The following is a 17,767-nucleotide window of genomic DNA, read 5'->3' as shown; positions in this document are numbered from 1 at the left end:
GAAGTTTGAACCCTATGTTGGGTGCAGAGATTATTTTAAAAAATAAATTTAAAAACAAGTATCTTGCTTTATTATAGAATGACTAGTTTTTAGTGAAGGGAAGAATTCACTTCTGGCCAAAAAATACCCAAGTAGCTCTCCCAGGTGTTAACATGGATAACTTGTCAAAATGCTACAGAGATAGGAAACATTATTTAAGATGCCTCCAACTAGAAATCCTGTTAAGAATGATATGACATGGTAAAAGGGAATTGTTCATTATCAGTGCCATTGAATGTAGTAAGTCCGTTGCATGTTTTCGTTGAGTGGTATCAAAACAAGCAAAACTCCCTCAATTTAGCTCATGGGCAAAATATAGTGACAAATATTGCTTAAAACTCTCAACATTAACAGTACTAGTGAACAAATAGTTTAAAGTTCTAAGATTTCACACTCAACATTCAATAAGAATGTTCCCATGTACTGTACACTGCAAATATACCAGCCAAACCACCCAGGGACTCAGGATAACTTAGCCTTTATATTTCTTATATATGAAACAAATATGTTGTAGTCTCTTTTTAAGGCAAGGTGTAACACCCATTCATACCAGTGTTTCTCAAGTCGGCGGGGGTGGGGGGAACAGACAGCCTCCACCCTACCATCCTAGGATCATTTGGCAGTGTTTGGATACACTTGGTGGAAATGGTGTGCTACCAGCATCAGGTGGGTAAGAGAGGCCTATGATGCACAACCCCCACAACAAAAATTTATCTGGTCCAAATGTTAACAGTGCCAATGTTAAAAACTAACAGAAATACAAACTGGCTTGTATCTAGACAGTTGATATTAAATACAACCTAATTCTGCCAAAGTATATGTAGTTTATCAAAGAAAATGGTGTGATCTTCAATTTGATACTTAAAAACCACTCTTTAAGTGACTAAAAAATTTCAACAATTGAATGTTAGTTCATGTCTTTTATTAACCCATATACAGTTACTTGTCTTCGGGTTTGTTGAAGCAGTAGGTCAGACAACATTTGCCACAATAATGTCTGTCAAAGTGGCTAGCCATAAAAACTCCAGCACCACATTCATCTGAAGGGCACTCCCGACGAAGGCGACTGATTTTGCCATTCTCATCCACCTAAAAAGTACAAACCTGCTGTTAAGGTAATTTTACAATGTATTCTGATGTCTAAGTTAAGGGACTCAAAATATTCAACCTCATTAAAGTTCACACACTCAGTACAGTTCAGTCTTGCAAGTGGTGGACAGATCTAAGACCTAAACCCAGATCTGACTTCAAAATCAGAACTTTAATTTGGAATAAGCAGCTTAAAGTGAAGCCCATCATATGAAGCTTGTTCAAACACCAAACAGGAACAAAGCTTTTAAAGAGTTTGATACCACAAAACAGATGAACATGTTGGGGTGGGGGAGGGGGGGGAAGGGAAGCAAACCGTAACTATAGCGAACCAAAAGGATTGATGGAGGGACACGGGTGGGATATGGGCTAAATGGGTGATGGGCATTAAGGAGGGTACTTGTTTATGATCAACACTGGGTGTTATATGTAAGTGATGAATCACTAAATCCTATTCCTGAAACCAATATTACAAGTTAATTAATTAGAATTTAAATAAAACTTGAAAGAGTTTAAAACCAGAGGTGCAAACAAAATTTATTAATCTACAGATAGAAACTTATTCTAAGTTGGCTCACCTTATAGTATTTCAGGACGGCCAATTTAACCTTCTTTCTCTTATGCTTATTCTTCTTGGGAGTGGTGTAAGACTTCTTCTTCCTTTTCTTAGCACCACCACGAAGTCTCAACACAAGATGAAGAGTGGACTCCTATTAATGAAAGAGTATGAAACAGGCTTTAAAATGATTAATGTTTACATTCATTAAGAAAGGGCAACTAGCATCATGCATCTTCTAACTGGATGGCTAAGAAGTACACAATACCAGAGAACAGGAAGTTGTGGAGGGAATATTAACTACTTGTTTATAGGGAGATCAAAGAACACATTGTATCACACCAGGAATGCAATCCACAAAATCCAGAATGTGAGAAACTATAACAGTGCTTGTGAAATGTTAATGCAGGGGTCACTAAGAACCTACTGCTAATCTAATGCTATGCGCCCCCACTTTTGTGTGGTCAAAACTTACAAAATAAGATTTACATTTAAAGGACTGCTCTGTCCTCCAAACAGACCTTTTGAATGTTGTAGTCAGACAAAGTACGTCCATCTTCCAGTTGCTTGCCAGCAAAGATCAATCTCTGCTGATCAGGAGGAATTCCTAATAAAACAGTCACATCAGAAGCATATCTGCTTAAGATTTATAAATAATCCTTAATTAAATAAAGGGTACTAATAGCAGTCACTATAAGCTAGGCATGGTTTTAAATGCTCGTATAAGTTAACTCATTTAATCCTAATGACCATACGTGTTAATAGTATCTTCATTTTACAGCTAAAGAAATGCATGTAGAGAATTAAATAGGTCGCCCAAATTCACACATGTGAAGTGCACCCCTTTTTGGCTCCATGCTCATATTTATTATTTCAAAAGCATTTGACTTTGTCATTTCGACCTCTTTCCATCCCACCCACAGCAGGTATGTCTAGTAAGTAGACCGGCGCCAGTACAGGTTAATTTCTCTGAGCTGTACAGTATTACTTGCCTTCCTTATCCTGAATCTTGGCCTTCACATTTTCTATTGTATCTGAAGGTTCGACCTAGGAATTTTAAAATGGAAATATATTGATAATGTTAAGAAACTAGAATACCCAATTTAATTTTTTTAATGTTTTTTTTAGACAGAAAAGAGAGCGCGATCGAGCGGGGGAGGGGCAGAGAGCTAGAGGGAGACACTGAGTCCGAAGCAGGCTGCAGGCTGAGCAGTCAGCAAAGAGCCCCATGCCGGAAGCTTAAGCGACTGAACCACCCAGACCCCTCTTACCCAGTTCAACTTTAAAGTTACCCCCAAACCAAGCTGGTGGAGGGCGGAAGCCTACCCAACAGAGCTGACCACTTATCCAGGGTGCAAGCAACCCCTGCCAGGTCCGCTGCTGGCGTGCACACTTCCTGGGCCCAGGGCAGGCGGGCGGCGGCGGCTGGGCCACACGTGTTCGCCCCCACCCGTGGGAGCGCCTCCTTCCCCCTCTGCAGGAGCCCGGCTTTGACTACCTGGCCAGAACCACTAGAGAGGGGAGTGCCCACTCTTCAGGTATCTAAAGTCGGCCCTAGGCCCCTACTCAGCAAAGCCTCAACTAACAGCCAGTCTTCTGAACCCAGACTTCTAAACATTCTACTACAGAAAGCAGCACGGATCCCTAACTCCACTTCAGGCCCACATTCAGGCCTTGACTTCCTCACGCCACCTGGCCATACCTCAAGAGTGATAGTCTTCCCCGTAAGGGTCTTCACGAAAATCTGCATCTTGGCGGCGGTTCCACCTAAGGTTGAGCCAAAAAAAAAAAAAAAAAGAAAAAAGAGAGAAGTCAGACCTGGGGAAACAGAAGAGAGCACCCAGTAGGCCGCTGGGCGGAGAGAGGCCCAGGAGCACACACTCACCGCAGATGGCGGATCGGAAAGGAAAGCTACGCGCCGGCCCACGGGGTTTCCCGGCGCCCCCGCCAGAGGCCCCACCTCGTAGGTGGCCACACCAAATGCCGTACTGCTGTCACGGCGGCTGTCTAACAACATGCCAGACTAGGGCGCGAACCTCATTTCTCCTCTCTACCCTGAACTTATTTCTCACTTTAACCCTCAGAATGCTGTCGAAATAGTAGATTTAAACAAATAACAATGGCTTTAAAAGGCTTTTGCCATACAAGCCACGAGACTAGTAGGGTCTTTAAAAGGGGGTGGGGTTGAGGGGGCCTCATTGAGGAAAGGGGAGGAAAAGGAAGTGTCTTCTGGGAATTGTAGTTTTATACTGATTTCTTTTAGTTTGGACTACTTGTCCCAAGATGCAGTTCCACACCCCCGGATCCCTAGTTACTGTCTCCAAGCGCTGGAGTCAGTGTTTGGAGAAAGGGATTAAGGTGAGAAGGGAGCAAGGCCCAGGGGGAGTAATGGTTTCGGGGAAGGTGGAAACGGGTCGGAAATGACTAGGAGGAAAGGTTAAGAGTCGGGAGAAGGATCGGGGAACGAAGGTACCGTTCACTTACATACTGAGGTGGTGAGGGGCGGAGGATAAGCGACCAGCCATCAGATGATTTGGCCTCCAGGAGAAGGGAATTCCTGTGGCCAGCTCCAGGCAGACCGAAAGATAGGTAGTATCTTAAAACCCTTGGGTTTATCTTTTTCTGTCCTGTAGCCCTTCCTCGTCTTCAATCCCCAAATCTGTCCTAGTTTGAGTAAGGTTCTGGGCATTGTGTAGGTGTAGGACTCCTAAGTGAGAAACAGTTTAACATGTTGAAAATCTCAGGAGTTTTCACAAATGAAGTCATGTGGGAAAGAACCTGCAGAATGATTATTTAGTTGTAGAATTTCCAGGTGGGGACATTTCGTTTGTGAAGGTACCAAGAGGAAGATTTTGGAGTATGTGTAGGGTTCTCTCCTAGTTCCGCGGACCAATTAGAAGCAAGTTACACCTTCCTCTGGCCTTTCTTCACTGTGCGAACCACGGAATCCTTTGTAATGTACCTTCCCTAATGCCTTCTCTTTTTATCTTTCCATGCCTCTCTGCATCTCTATCCTCAACCTCAAATTCAGGCCGTCCTTAATATTCTCCTGGAAAAGTTAATCTAACTTCTTTTTTCTTTTTTTAATTTTTTAATGGTTATTTATTTTTGAGAGAGAGCGAGAGAGAGCGTGCATGAGTGGGGGAGGGGCAGAGAGAGAGGGAGACACAAAGTCTGAAGCAGGTTCCAGGCTCTGAGCTGAGCTGTCAGCACAGAGCCCAAGTTGGGGCTCAAACCCACGGACCATGAGATAATGACCTGAGCCGAAGTCGGACACCCAACTGACTGAGCCACCCAGGTGCCCCGAGTCAATCTAACTTCTAACCTGCCTTCAGTCTTTCTCTTTTCTAACCGACCCTCACCTTTGCCTCCAAAACATTCTAAAAAGTAAAGGTAATTATGTTATATTCTACTTCACCTTCAAGGATAAAATCCAAATTCTTCAATATGATATTCAGACTCTGCCTTCCTTATAGCCTAATCTATCACACCCATTACATACTTTACACTTTAATGACTGAGCTAATTGAGGTACCTAACTTATGCTTTCTCATGCTTTGGCACTTCTAAAAAATCCATTTCTTTTTCTTAGAACATTCTTCGTCTCATATTCTGCCAGCTTTAGTCCCCATCTTTACAACAAAAGACCTTCAAAGAGTTTTCTATACTCATTGTCTCCAGTTTTCCCCTTCCATTAAATGAATCTACTATCAAGCTTGTGTCTCTACCAAGCAATGGAATAGCTCTTGTGGTCACTAATCAATCCCATATTGCTAAATTCACTGGTCATTTAATCTTATTTGATCAAATCAACATTTGACACAGTTGATTACTCCCTCCCTCTTTGAAATGCTTTTCCCCCTGACTTCCAGGATACGTCTCTCTCTTCTCTTTCCCTTGACGGTCTTTTCCAGGCTTTTTTGTTGCTTCCTCTTGATCTACCAGACCTCTAAACTTTGGAGTGCTTCCAAGGCCCAGTCCTTGGACTTCTGCTTTGTTGACATTTCCCGGGTCATTTTCATTCTGTCTCATAACTTTTAAATACCATTTGTATGCACATGACTGATAAATTCCTATCTTATCATCACTAAGGCCAAAAACTTTATGGTCATCCTCGATTGTTCTCTCATATCCCCCTACCCTCATATGCACAGTGAATCTTCTTGGCTTTATTTTCAATGTACAGAACACTTCTCACCACCTCTACTGTTACCACCCCGATTCACGCCACCCTTATCTTTTGCCCAGATCATTGCATAGCCTCCTAACAGTGCTTCCAGCTTTGACCCTTGTCTTCACAGAGCAGCAGGAAATGTATGTATGTCAGATGTCACTCTTCTGCTCACAGCCCTCCAGTGGCTTCCCATCTCATTCAGAGTTAAGAATAAATTCCTATAAGTGAGGTTGTTGCTCCAGCCCTGGAACCACAAGGCCATAATCCAGCTCATTGTTCCTCTTGCCAAGTCTGCCTAGTGAAAGTGGCACCTTTTTCTAACCTGCACAAAGGTGCCGCATGGGCTGGGAGTGGTCCTGCCTTCGAGGGCTTCTATTTTACGTGATCTGGCAGCTACCTCTCTGACCTTATCTTTTCTCTCCCTTTCCCATTCTCTCCTAGCCCTGCTGGCCTTCTTGCTGTTTGTCACACATGCTGTCCTGCTTTGAAGATTTGGACTTGCTGCTCTGTATGCATCAACCACTCTTCTCAGGAATCTTCACACTACTTTTTTCAGATTTCTAAAATGTTACCTTACCAGTGAGGGCTTTCCTCTTTCCCGACTTAATGCCTTGTATAAAGTAGCATCCTCCCACCTTCCTTTCTAGTCCCCATTCCTTGTTTTATTTATTTATTTATTTATACAACTGTTTACTCCCATGTGTCATCTGTATTTTGTATGTTGTCTGTCTCTCGGTTTGAATGTAACCTCCAGGAGGTTAGAGACTTTATTTTGTTTGATGCTGTATCTCTAATGTCTAGAATAGTGGCAGACACAGTAGATGACCCCCCCACCCTGCCCAAACATTTATTGAATAAATACATGCAGCCCAACATAAACATTGCACTTGGGACGATTCCATTAGGTATTTTACCTGATGTTTCCCTGCCCTCTCCCACAGATTAGTGAGGTATCTCTCAGGGCTTTTGGAGTGCAACGTGTCCATCTCTGTCACAATGCCCTCTCTGCTCTGTAGCAATGGCTCATTTAACTAGACCCAATAGGTTTGACTGGGAACATTTGTCACTTGTTTTCTCTGTATCCTTATGTGTCTAACATGAATGAATGAGTGAAAGGTAATCTGAGTTGTTTTATGTGGCTCTGGGGCATTTTATACATGCTGAGGAACAGTCACTTTAGCCGTGTTCTGGTTTGAGGGCACCACAAGTCATGTCTTCTGAGCAGACCAGATTATTGCTCAGTAATTATTGATTATTAAGCATGTTTTTAGTACATATTCTACTAGAAACTACTATGCACTGGAATGCTTATAGGTAGGGAAGGATATTGGGAAATATGAACATTTTGGTTCCTGCCTACTGGTAGAGATAGAGAATGTAAACAGAAAGTGTCTATTACAGAGTGGCTAAGTGATAATACCATGATAGAGCAAGTTCACAGTATTATGGGAGAATGTATAACTTGACCAAGTTTAAGGGAATTCAGGGCAGCTTTCCTAGAGCTGTGTAAACTGAAATCTGAAAAATGAGTAAAGGCAAGTGAATGAGAGTGGTAGTATGAGTGTATCTTGGTGGGGACAGGGCGTGGTAAGGATGGAGAGAGGGAATACAGAAATGGGTAGAGAATTACATGAGACCCTCAGGTAAGAGAGCAAGTTCATGGGACTTGGGAAGAATTAGGCATTTTTGAGCAAGCTATGGATTCTGTTTGATGTTAATGTGAATAGTTTTCAGGAACCAACTTCTGTATCTAACTCTAACTGGATAATGATTCTTTATTTTCTTTTTTAATGTTTATTTTTGAGAGAGAGAGAGAGAGAGAAACAGAGTGCAAGCAGAGAAGGGGCAAGGAGGGGGAAGACACAGAATCAGAAGCAGGCTTCAGGCTCTAGGCTGTCAGCACAGAACCTGATGCAGGGCTCAAACCCACGAATTGTAAGCTCATGACCTGAGCCAAAGTCGGATGCCTAACCAACTGAGCCACCCAGGCGCCCCTTGATTCTTTACTAAAAGAGCAATGGAATGTAGCTGCTTGAAACTGTACTCAGAAAAAGACTGTCTGTTATCTTCAGTATCATTGATGGATGGATTTTAGCAGAAGTTCTGACTTCGTAGTTTTAGTACATTTATATTAAAGATAGAATTATAATAAAGTTTATTATAAAATAAAGTCATGAGTTATTTGTAGCTATCATGACTATGCCTGGGCCAACTAAGCACACAGGTAGAGAAGTATTTGACCTTGTTTGTGTCACGAGGAGGCTTCCAAATTAGTTTTCCCATGTGAAACAAACAAAATGGTAAAAGTTCTGTTAGAGATATTAAATTAAACATACAGAATCATCCAATTACATGATACGGAGGCTTGGTTACTAAGAAAAGAGCTCTTTATTGACTGGTGTTTGGTATTTCTACCCTAGAGGTATAGCACTTGACAGTAAAATAGATTAGACTTTTTAATTCATAGGTTGAAATATTTATCTCAGAGTTTCATGGGAAGTTTTTTCCCATGAAAAATACATTTTTAGGCCAGATTTAATTTTTTATAAATTTATTAGAAATGACTTAATTTATTTTAATAAATAAATATTAATTTTATTTTAAGCTTCAGATTAATCGTTGGTCTTTTTTTCTTTCAGGCTTATCAAAGTTTTGGCTTTGTTGCAAAAGCCAGTCGAGGCTTAACTGTTCTCTGGTGAACCAGTGTGCAGATTGTGACATATGTCGGTCCAAGAAATAAATAAACATGCAGTTCTCCCTCCTATCATTAGTAGAAGTGACAAGGAATTTTTGGAAAGTATGCAAAGATACATAATTACAGAAACTGAAAGAGTGGGCTGTAATGAGGAAGGACCTGCTGATGAATATTACATCATATACCGAAATGTTTTTGATAAGGTATCATAATGCTATTTTAAGATTATGGAGTTTTCTTGTGGTAGAAATGGTCTGTCTTGACAACTGAGGCAATATTCCTGCCTTAGTAACATCACTGATTGTTTGATTAAACTTCATTTGTCAATTTTGAGAAGTTCATCCAGTGTATTGGAAAGGGATTAATGGAGAATGTACAGTGCTAGATTTCTATCATAGATAGTTATCGAGTGGTTTGATTGTTTTAGCTTAAGTGCAGGCTATCAGTGTTTGAACAATAATTTAGTGGTACCTTCTAACATCATTTTGGCCTTCTATCTGAAAATATCTTACTTGTTAGGAATTGGGGTGCAAGGCAGGAACCTGGTGGTGTTTTGGGTTTCTGATATCGCTAGAGTCTTGGCTTAGATTTGATCTAGCATATTAAATTGGAACCCCTTGTGAGTTAGAAGTCTAGATAGGTCCAGTAAACAAGAGGTTTGACTGGACTCAACACTGGAAATACAGAGATGAGTTTAGAAAATATTATGGCTTTATATAACATTTGATTTGCCCTCTCAAAAATAAATGTTTTTTAAAAATAGAATTCACGCATATACATAAGAGTATGAAGTAAACAGTCTTCTTTTTAAGTTTATTTATTTATTTTGAGAGAGCGAATCCCAAGCAGGCTGTGTACTGTCAGTGCAGAGACCAACTTGGGTCCTGAACCCAGGAATTGTGAGATTGTGACCTGAGCTGAAAGCAAGAGTCCGATACTTAACTGACTGACACGGCTGGGCACCCCAGAAGCAATCTTTTCTTTCTTTAAAAAAAATTTTTTTTTAACATTTATTTACTGTTGAGAGAGAGAGAGAGAGAGAGCTCACGCGAGCAACGGCTTGTGTGTGCAAGCTGGGGAGGGGCAGAGAGAAGGGGAACAGAGGATCCCAAGCGGGCTCTGCACTGACAGCAGTGAGCCTGTTGTTGGGTTTGAACTCACAAACTGTGAGATCGTGACCTGAGCTGAAGTCGGAAGCTTAACCACCTGAGCCACCAGGCATTCCAGAAACAAGTCTTTTCTTTTAAGTCATCTAGAAAAATTATCTTTCAGAATTGGTACATTGGCAAATTAACTTCATTTTGTATGTTATGATCAATGATACTGCTTTTGGTTTTTGAGTCATTAAGGAATGTATTGGATAAATGTTTAAAAGTAGTGTTTTGAATGGGTTTCGTAAATATCAAGAATCATACTAAGACTCTACTTACCTGAAATCAGAGGAGAGTTATAACTGTGACATGTTTATCTTTGCATGCCCAAATGCTGGCACTTGTCAGAAGGTTTCTTCTTTTTTAATTAAAATGTTTTAATGTTAATTTATTTTTGAGAGAGATAGTGTGAGTGGGGCAGAGAGAGGGGGGGACAGAGGACCTGCAGAGGGCTCTGCTAATTTGTCAGAAGTTTTCATACATGAAGAATTGTCTGCTTTAAATTAGCATGGTTCTAGTGAAGTCATTCTGGAGGTGGTGTTGATAAATTTAATTCTTAGAGAAAAGACATGAGATTATATAAAAGGTAATAAGACTACATCTGTAGTCCTGTTTTCCCTAGTCTTTTCAGTGTTCCTCTGAAATCTGTGTTTTCTAGCAAGATTTCCATGTGGACTATCTGTCCATTGTACAGTTATAAATGATACATTTGTGCCTTGTAAAGAATCCTATTCTTCAGGACTGAGAGGGTATCTGAAATAGAAATTATTTGGTGCTTAAAGAAACTTTTCTTCTGCTTTCTCTAGATAATCTGTTTTTCCATTTTCATGTTATTCCAGCATATTTGATTGTTAATTAACTATTAATGACTGCCTTCTCTAATCTTCCTTCCCTCTTGGAAGGATATAATTGGGAAAAGATAAAAGTATTAACTTGCATCTCTGAATACTTGGAATCAGAGAACTGATACGAAATTCTGCTTAAAATCACAGAGAATTTGACCTGGAGAACTGTGCCTGAATCAAAACAAGGAGCACCTGAGATTCTATTCTAATAATAAGAATTGAGTGTGGGTTTAGAGAGAGGCAAAGACTTAGTAAGCAAGGAAGACCAAAGCTAGGAGGAGTGAGCTTCTACAGAAATGGTGAATTATGGAGGCAACTTGCTCTGGAAAGTGGCTAGCTTTTGTGTCTCTGGAAGCACGTACATATAGTCTGTGTTCATCAGTAGGGGCTGAGGTAGAATGGCTGCCATTCCTCTTCTCCCTCAGATCTCTGTACTTGGTAAGTATAGCTCTGGCTTCTTGAGTTTAATGCAAATATGAGTGTCAAACTTAAATGATAGAGAGGCCAATAGGCCATATAAAAGAGTTACGTGGGTTGGCTATAAGAGAAGAAATCACGAGGACTCTGGTAAAATGAACAAATCCAATTGAAAGCTCCAGCTCATTATTGCCGTTAAGGAATGGTGGTTCTTGTTGGTAGATGTTTCAGAATTTTCAAGAGAAGCTAGAAATACAGTTTTTGGTGAAATTTCCTACATTTAAAAATACTCTGTGAGTCAAGCAAAACTGGATTCTACCTGTAGCATGCCAGTGTGCTTCCTTTACTTTTATGCGTTTTCTATGCATTCTTAAAGGTTCCCGTGAGTGTTCCTCTGAAATCTGTGTCTTTTAGCAACAGATGTGGGAGCTGATTGTAGTGTCACAACGTCTGTTTTCTTACCATTAATGTATCTGTAACTATATTGGATTGTTGTGGTGTGTCCTAGAGGCATGGGAAGTGGAGGATGGCCAGGAACAGGAGGGTATTTAATTTGGAAGACTACAGACTAATGGCCTCTGTCCTATTAAAGGTTCCTGGGTGGCTGCCCTCCTGATTTGAATAGCTGGGGAATATGGTAAAGTATGTCAAAAATATGGTAAATATGTCAAAAAGACAATCAGGGGGTGCCTGCATGGCTTAGTTGGTTAGGCATCTGACTTTGGCTCAGGTCATGATCTCGTCATTCCTGAGTTTGAGCCCTGAATTGGGCTCTGTGCTAACAGCTCAGAGCCTGGAGCCTGCTTCAGATTCTGTGTCTCCCTCTCTCTCTCTGCTCCTCCCCACTCACACTCTGTCTGTTCTTCCTCACAAATAAAGAAACATTAAAAAAAAAAAAAAAAAAAAAAGACAACCAGTATTTCCCACTCACATATCCTCTCCTGGTATTTACCATTGATCAGTAGCTCCTTACACTATTTCTTGATAGACCAGATATCTTGTAGACCAGATAATATTTTCTAGATATTGTTTAACAGAATACCAATGGAGGATAACAGAGACTAGAGATGTAGCAGGGATAGATAGCATTATTATAGCTTTCAGAGAAAATTATGAATTGATCACATCTATTCCCTGTACATAGAATTTGTAAACCATAAATTTATAACTTTTTTTGTTTTTTAACTTTCTTAAAATGTTTCTTAATTATTTACTTTTGCATGGGTAATGCATACACAAGATTAACAGAAAGAAAAAGAAAGAAACAAAGAAACATGGAAAGAAAGGAAAAGAACTAGAAAACCAGTAAAGAATAGACAATGGAAAGAAGTCAGGTCCTTTTCATCTCAGACCCTGCTTCTTTGCTTCTTTGCAGGCACCCACTGTTTCTATTTTCTTTTGTTATCCTTCTTGAGATAGTCTGTACCTGTATACACCATAGGAAACCATGAATATGTAGTGGGTTTTGGTACCATTTGGTAATTGAGAGTATTAGTAGGAGCTCATAGGTTAGAAAAAACAGAGAGGTAAAGGGAATCCAAGATTTTAAGGTCTGAATGAACTCAGAAACTAAATTTAGAAATAGTAAGGGATGATAGGTAATTATATTTAAAATATCTATAATTGAAATAATTAGATCTCATATTGGCTTTAACTGACATCATATAATGTTTGTGTTCATATTAAGTAAAGCAAAAATATTTAAGCTCACAGTATTATGATTCACAAAATACATATTCAGTAAATGTTAATTGTCTTTAATACTCAGTCACATTTGACTGGGAATTAAAGTTTAAGACTTCTAATTGCTCATCATGTTTTATTTAAGAAATAATCTACAATGCTGTTTGCAAGGCTTTTTGTTCCATCATCTTCTAGAAAAAAATTGAGTACCATAGGCAGAAAAATCATATTTCAGGTAATAGAGTATGTCACTGCATACAAATCCATTCTTACTTCAATCAAAAAAGAATATGATGCCTTTATTGAGACAATAAAGGAAAGCCAAAAGACTGCATTTTGTCTTCATGGAAAACTTAAAGCTTTGGCAGCAGAGCCCATAGCATTGGTATATCACAGGAAAAGAACAATCCAACTTGAAGCAAAGTAAGTATATTAGTAAGTAGCCCAAAAGATGATGTTACTTGGTTATATTAACTAGTCACTGTAACTAAAACCAGTGGTTCTCAGTCTTTGTGAATTTCTATTTAATTTAATTTTATTTGTTTTAAACAGATTTGGATATGGCTTTATTTATTTATTTATTTATTTATTTATTTATTTATTTATTTTAATGTTTATCTGTTTGAGAGAGAGCGAGAGTGCAAGTGGGAGAGGGGCAGAGAGAGAGAGAGAGAGACAAAGAATATGAAGCAAGCTCCACGGTCTGAGCTGTCACCATAGATCCGGACTCAGGGCTTGAACCGACGAACCATAGAATCATGACCTGAGCTGAGCTGAAGTCGGATGTTTAACCTACTGAGCCACCCAGGCACCCCTCAATTTTATTTTAAAGCTATATTTTTATGTGACCTTTCCTACCAACTTGAAATAACTAAATTTTTTACTTCTTTAAAGTGAAAAATAATAATTTTATTGGAGAATTTTTTAATATCTCTTAGGGTAATTGGAGGCACATTGTAGTATTATAAAATGAAGGATGTGGATAATTGCTCCAGGTAATTTCTTATGTCGAAGTTTTGATAGTACAATTTCACGATTACTGTCAGAATTAGAGCACTTAATCCTCTGAAGCACAACAGTACGTAATTTGGGAAGGGATAAGATGCTCTCCTGTTGAGTAGTGTTATATTTTCAAGTGTTCCGTTTGGTAAATAATGGGTACATGATTTTTATAGATTATATCAAATCATCTTGGAAAACTATGCAAAATTTGACCTCCATTTCTGGTGATAAAGTTGGCTAGATGTTGAGATAGATCTTTTTATTTGGGAAAAATGCTACCTAAAATATTTTTAAAAAATCTTTTTAAAAGTAAACAGGAAGCTGGCAAATGAGTAAGAGATTATCAGCGCGAAATTGTAATAAAAGGTAAGAGGAGCAGTAATGCTTCTTTGGCCCTGAGAGCCCTTGTTAAAACTAGTGACTATAAGCTTCGGGGGGACAAAAGACAAAGCCTAGGATCTACCCAAGGGTCCAGTCTACTGGGAAATCCTCATCATATAAAGCTGGGACATTAAAGGGCTATACCCTTGTAGAGTGAACCAGAAGTAAACTGCTCAACCCTTGGGGACTGCATAGAAAGTTGCCTTCTGTTCAGCAGAATGCTAATGAATGTGGGTCTTATTTTTAGGGTGATGAAATATTCTGGATCCAGAAGTCATAGTCTTAGAACTCTGAATATACTAAAATTCACTGAGTTGTATACAAGGGTGGATTTAAGGTATATGAATGATATTCAATATAGCTATTATAAAAAAAAGGAGGATCCATCCATGGAGGATGGAGTGAGAAGGTCCTGGCTAATCAGAATTCAGAAGAGGGGCACCTGGGTGGCTCAGTCAGTTGAACATCCGTCTTGGGCTCAGGTCACAATCTCGCAGTCTGTGAGTTCAAGCCCTACGTCAGGCTCTATGCTGAGACCTCAGAGCCTGGAGCCTCTTTCCGATTCTGTCTCTCTCTCTGCCTCTCCCCCACTCATGCTCTGTCTCTTAATGCCTCAAAAATAAAGATAAACATTAAAAAAATTAAAAAAAAAAAGAATTCAGAAGAGAATGCTTGTGATGAGCACTGAGTGATGTATGGAATTGTTGAATCACTATATTGTACATCTGTGACCAAATAACACTATGTTAATTATAATGGATTAAAGTAAAAAAAAAAAAAAAGGAATAATGGGACAATGTTTGAAGAGATAATGGCTGAAAATTTTCAAGCCCTGGTGGGAGATAGCAATTCACAGATTCAAGAAGCCTCCCAAATCCCAAGCATTATAAATAATAAGAGATTCTCAACTAGATTTATCACAGTGAAACTGTCAAAGATAAAAAGATCCTAAAAGTAGTTATAGAAAGGAGCAACAATTAGATACCTTTGCATTAGTGTTATAACATATATTAGAATTTCATTCCTTTTTATGGCTGAATAATATTCCATTGTATGAATATACCATATTTTGTTTATTTGTTGATGGATACTTGGGTTGTTTCTACCTCTGTCTATTGTGAACAATGCCTCTGAACATTTATGTACAAGTATCTGAGTCCCTGCTTTCAATTCTTTTGGAAGTCTGTTTACTTTTAGTATGCTCTTCTTCCACAAGCTTAACTTTATTGGATGAAAGCCAAAGGATGTTTTATTTCTACAGTCCTTCTTTCATAAATGCTGCAGGCTCTTACTCAGCCATCTGTAGTCACCAGGAATTCTGTATAGTAATCAGATGTAGGCAGCAGTTTTGTACTGACAAATGTGTTTTTAATTTGCCAAAAACTCTGACATTTATGTATCTAACTTATTTTAATCTGTTATTTCTTCCCTGGGCCAACATATTAGTGACAAGATAGGCAGTGAACTTCAAATAATGCTTAAAAGAAATTTATATCTACCTCTTGGTCTTTAAGATCCCCATTACTGGAATAAGTCAGTTTTATCTCAAAGAAGTAACTATCGTTCCTCCTGCTCTAGGATCAAAATTACTATAGGAGACTGAATAATTGCCTTAAAGATACCAGGTCCTAATCCTGAGAACCTGGAAATTTACTTTATTTGGAAAAAGGGCCTTTACAGATGTTATTACATTAAGGATCTTGAGATAGGGAGATTAGCCTGGATTATCCAGGTGGACCCTAAATACAATCACAAGTGTTCTTATAAAAGAGAGGCAGAAGGAGTGTTGACAGGCAGAAGGGGAGAAGGCAGTGTGACCACTAAGGCAGAGATTGAAGTGATGTAGCCATGGAAGGCCAGCAGCCCCCAGAAGTTGGAAGAGGCAAGGAACAGATTCTTCCCTAGAGCTTCTAGAGGAAGTGTAGCCCTTTGATTTTGGCCCAGTGTTGCTGATTTTGGATTTCTGATCTCTGGAACTGTGAGAGAATAAATTTCTGTTGTTTTAAGCTACCAATAAGTTTTTTGGCAATTTGTTATAGCAGCAACAGGAAACTAATACAATTACAAAAATAATTCTAATTGGAAAGGTAATTTTCAACTATTGGAAGTAGACATAGTACTTTGTGGCCAGATTATTATGTTTTACACATACAAATTTCCAGTGAGGTTGTGAATCATAGTGTAAGATTTTATTGATGCTCTGAAAGAAAACTGTTTCTCACTAGTGAGGTTAATTAACTTTTTACGGGCATTGTTTTTTTTTTAAATTTTTTTAAATGTTTGTTTATTTTTTGAGAGAGAGAGAGAGCATGAGCAGGGAAGGGGCAGAGAGATAGGGAGACACAGAAACCAAAGCAGGCTCCAGGCTCTGAGCTGTCAGCCCAGAGCCTGACGTGGGGCTCAGACTCATGAGCCGTGAGATCATGACCTGAGCCGCAGTCAGAAACTTAACCAACTGAGTCACCCAGGCGCCCCATTTATGGGCATTGTTTTATAAACCTCTACCTAAGTCCATAATGGTTCAAAATTATAATTAGCCAAAATAATGATTTAACCTGTTTTACTTTAAATCTTATGATTAAGTAACTAAATTCATTGAGAGAAATATAAGAAAGCCTTTCTGTTTTTCAGAATGAGGGTTATTGAAAATAATTCCTCACAAATTCAATTGCAAATAGACCAAATGAAGCAACTTAGGGCAGAGTATGACGCAAAAGAAGTAAAATATCATACTTTCTCCAAAGATCCTTCAAAACCTATTCCAGGTACTGTATTTTGTTTAAAATATTTAAAATTCCAACTGTTTTCAGTTATTATCTATTACACAAATTAGTATATATGTGCTGCAGTGTGTATATCTTGAAGTGTACCAGGACTTGAGCCAGACTTTACAAACAGCTTTAGACAGGACTCTAGGTTGATTGACACGGATGTCAGTATTCACTGGTTCTTCATCTTCAGCTAAGTCACATTTTAAGAAACTTTGGAGTATATCCTGGAATTCATCAGGAGTTGAGAAGTTTTTATGATGAATGGATAGAAGAATTGCAAATATTCATCCTGAAGAAAAGGACGACTTTGAGAATAGATAACTGTATTAAAAACTTTTAAGGGTTTCAACCAGTGTTTATCCAGAGGCAGAGTCCATAGGTGGAAATTTTAGGAAGTCACTTTGGTTTCAGTAGAAGAAGCTATGTCTTGAAGACAATGAGCTGCTCCATAACACAGCATTTCACCTGAGTTTGGTTGATCATCCTGTGTTTGGTGGAAGTAGGGACTAGATTCACTTCAAATATAAAATTATGATTATCAAACTACAAATAAGGTACATATGAATAAGGAGAGAATAAGTCAAATTGATTAAATGCTGAGAGGATTCAGGGTAAGGGAATGATTAAAAATCGAGTAGCATTAATCCAGGGGAGTTTCTGGGAGAGAATTTTGAGGTAAGCCTTTTAAAGGCAACAATTGGGGGCACCTGGGTAGCTCAGTCAGTTAAGCATCCGACTCTTGATTTAAGCTAGGGTTGGAATCTCACAGTTCATGAGTTCGACCCCCAAGTTAGGCTCTGCACTGACAGCTCAGAACCTGCTTGGGATTCTCTCTCCCTCTCCCTCTCCTCACCCCCTCAAAAATAAACATTAAAAAAATAATAATAATAAAGGTAACAATTGGCCTGAATAAGAGAATCACTTTAAGTATGTGTGAGTGGGTTGTTAAGAATAATGAATACAG

At 39.0% G+C, this 17,767-nt stretch overlaps 2 protein-coding genes across 9 annotated transcripts in view; one reads left to right on the top strand and one right to left on the bottom strand.

Moving 5' to 3' along the window:
• Positions 1–944: 944 nt before the first annotated feature.
• On the bottom strand, positions 945–3,610 carry RPS27A (ribosomal protein S27a). Its single transcript, XM_007075398.3, has 6 exons — positions 3,570–3,610; positions 3,387–3,451; positions 2,677–2,731; positions 2,206–2,291; positions 1,707–1,838; positions 945–1,128 (listed from the first exon to the last, which is right to left on the bottom strand). The coding sequence occupies exons 2-6, from the start codon at positions 3,432–3,434 to the stop codon at positions 979–981; spliced, it is 471 nt and encodes a 156-aa protein (XP_007075460.1). The 5' UTR covers positions 3,435–3,451; positions 3,570–3,610; the 3' UTR covers positions 945–978.
• A 296-nt stretch (positions 3,611–3,906) lies between these two features.
• The window catches only part of CLHC1 (clathrin heavy chain linker domain containing 1), a 40,254-nt gene continuing 26,393 nt past the window's right edge, over positions 3,907–17,767 (top strand). Inside the window, exons 1-5 of one of the 8 annotated variants that reach the window (XM_042981406.1) lie at positions 3,907–4,042; positions 6,300–6,366; positions 8,498–8,756; positions 12,885–13,072; positions 16,664–16,797. In XM_042981406.1, coding sequence (XP_042837340.1) covers positions 8,580–8,756; positions 12,885–13,072; positions 16,664–16,797 — 499 coding nt within the window. In that variant the 5' untranslated portion in view covers positions 3,907–4,042; positions 6,300–6,366; positions 8,498–8,579. The other 7 variants (XM_007075399.3, XM_042981408.1, XM_042981410.1 and 4 more) reach the window with 7 other exon arrangements.

The sequence above is a fragment of the Panthera tigris genome, chromosome A3 (genome assembly GCF_018350195.1).
Source record: "Panthera tigris isolate Pti1 chromosome A3, P.tigris_Pti1_mat1.1, whole genome shotgun sequence".
Lineage (NCBI taxonomy): Eukaryota > Metazoa > Chordata > Mammalia > Carnivora > Felidae > Panthera > Panthera tigris.
The sequence above is the reverse complement of the archived record's forward strand: the minus strand, read 5'-3'. Positions and strand labels throughout refer to the sequence as shown.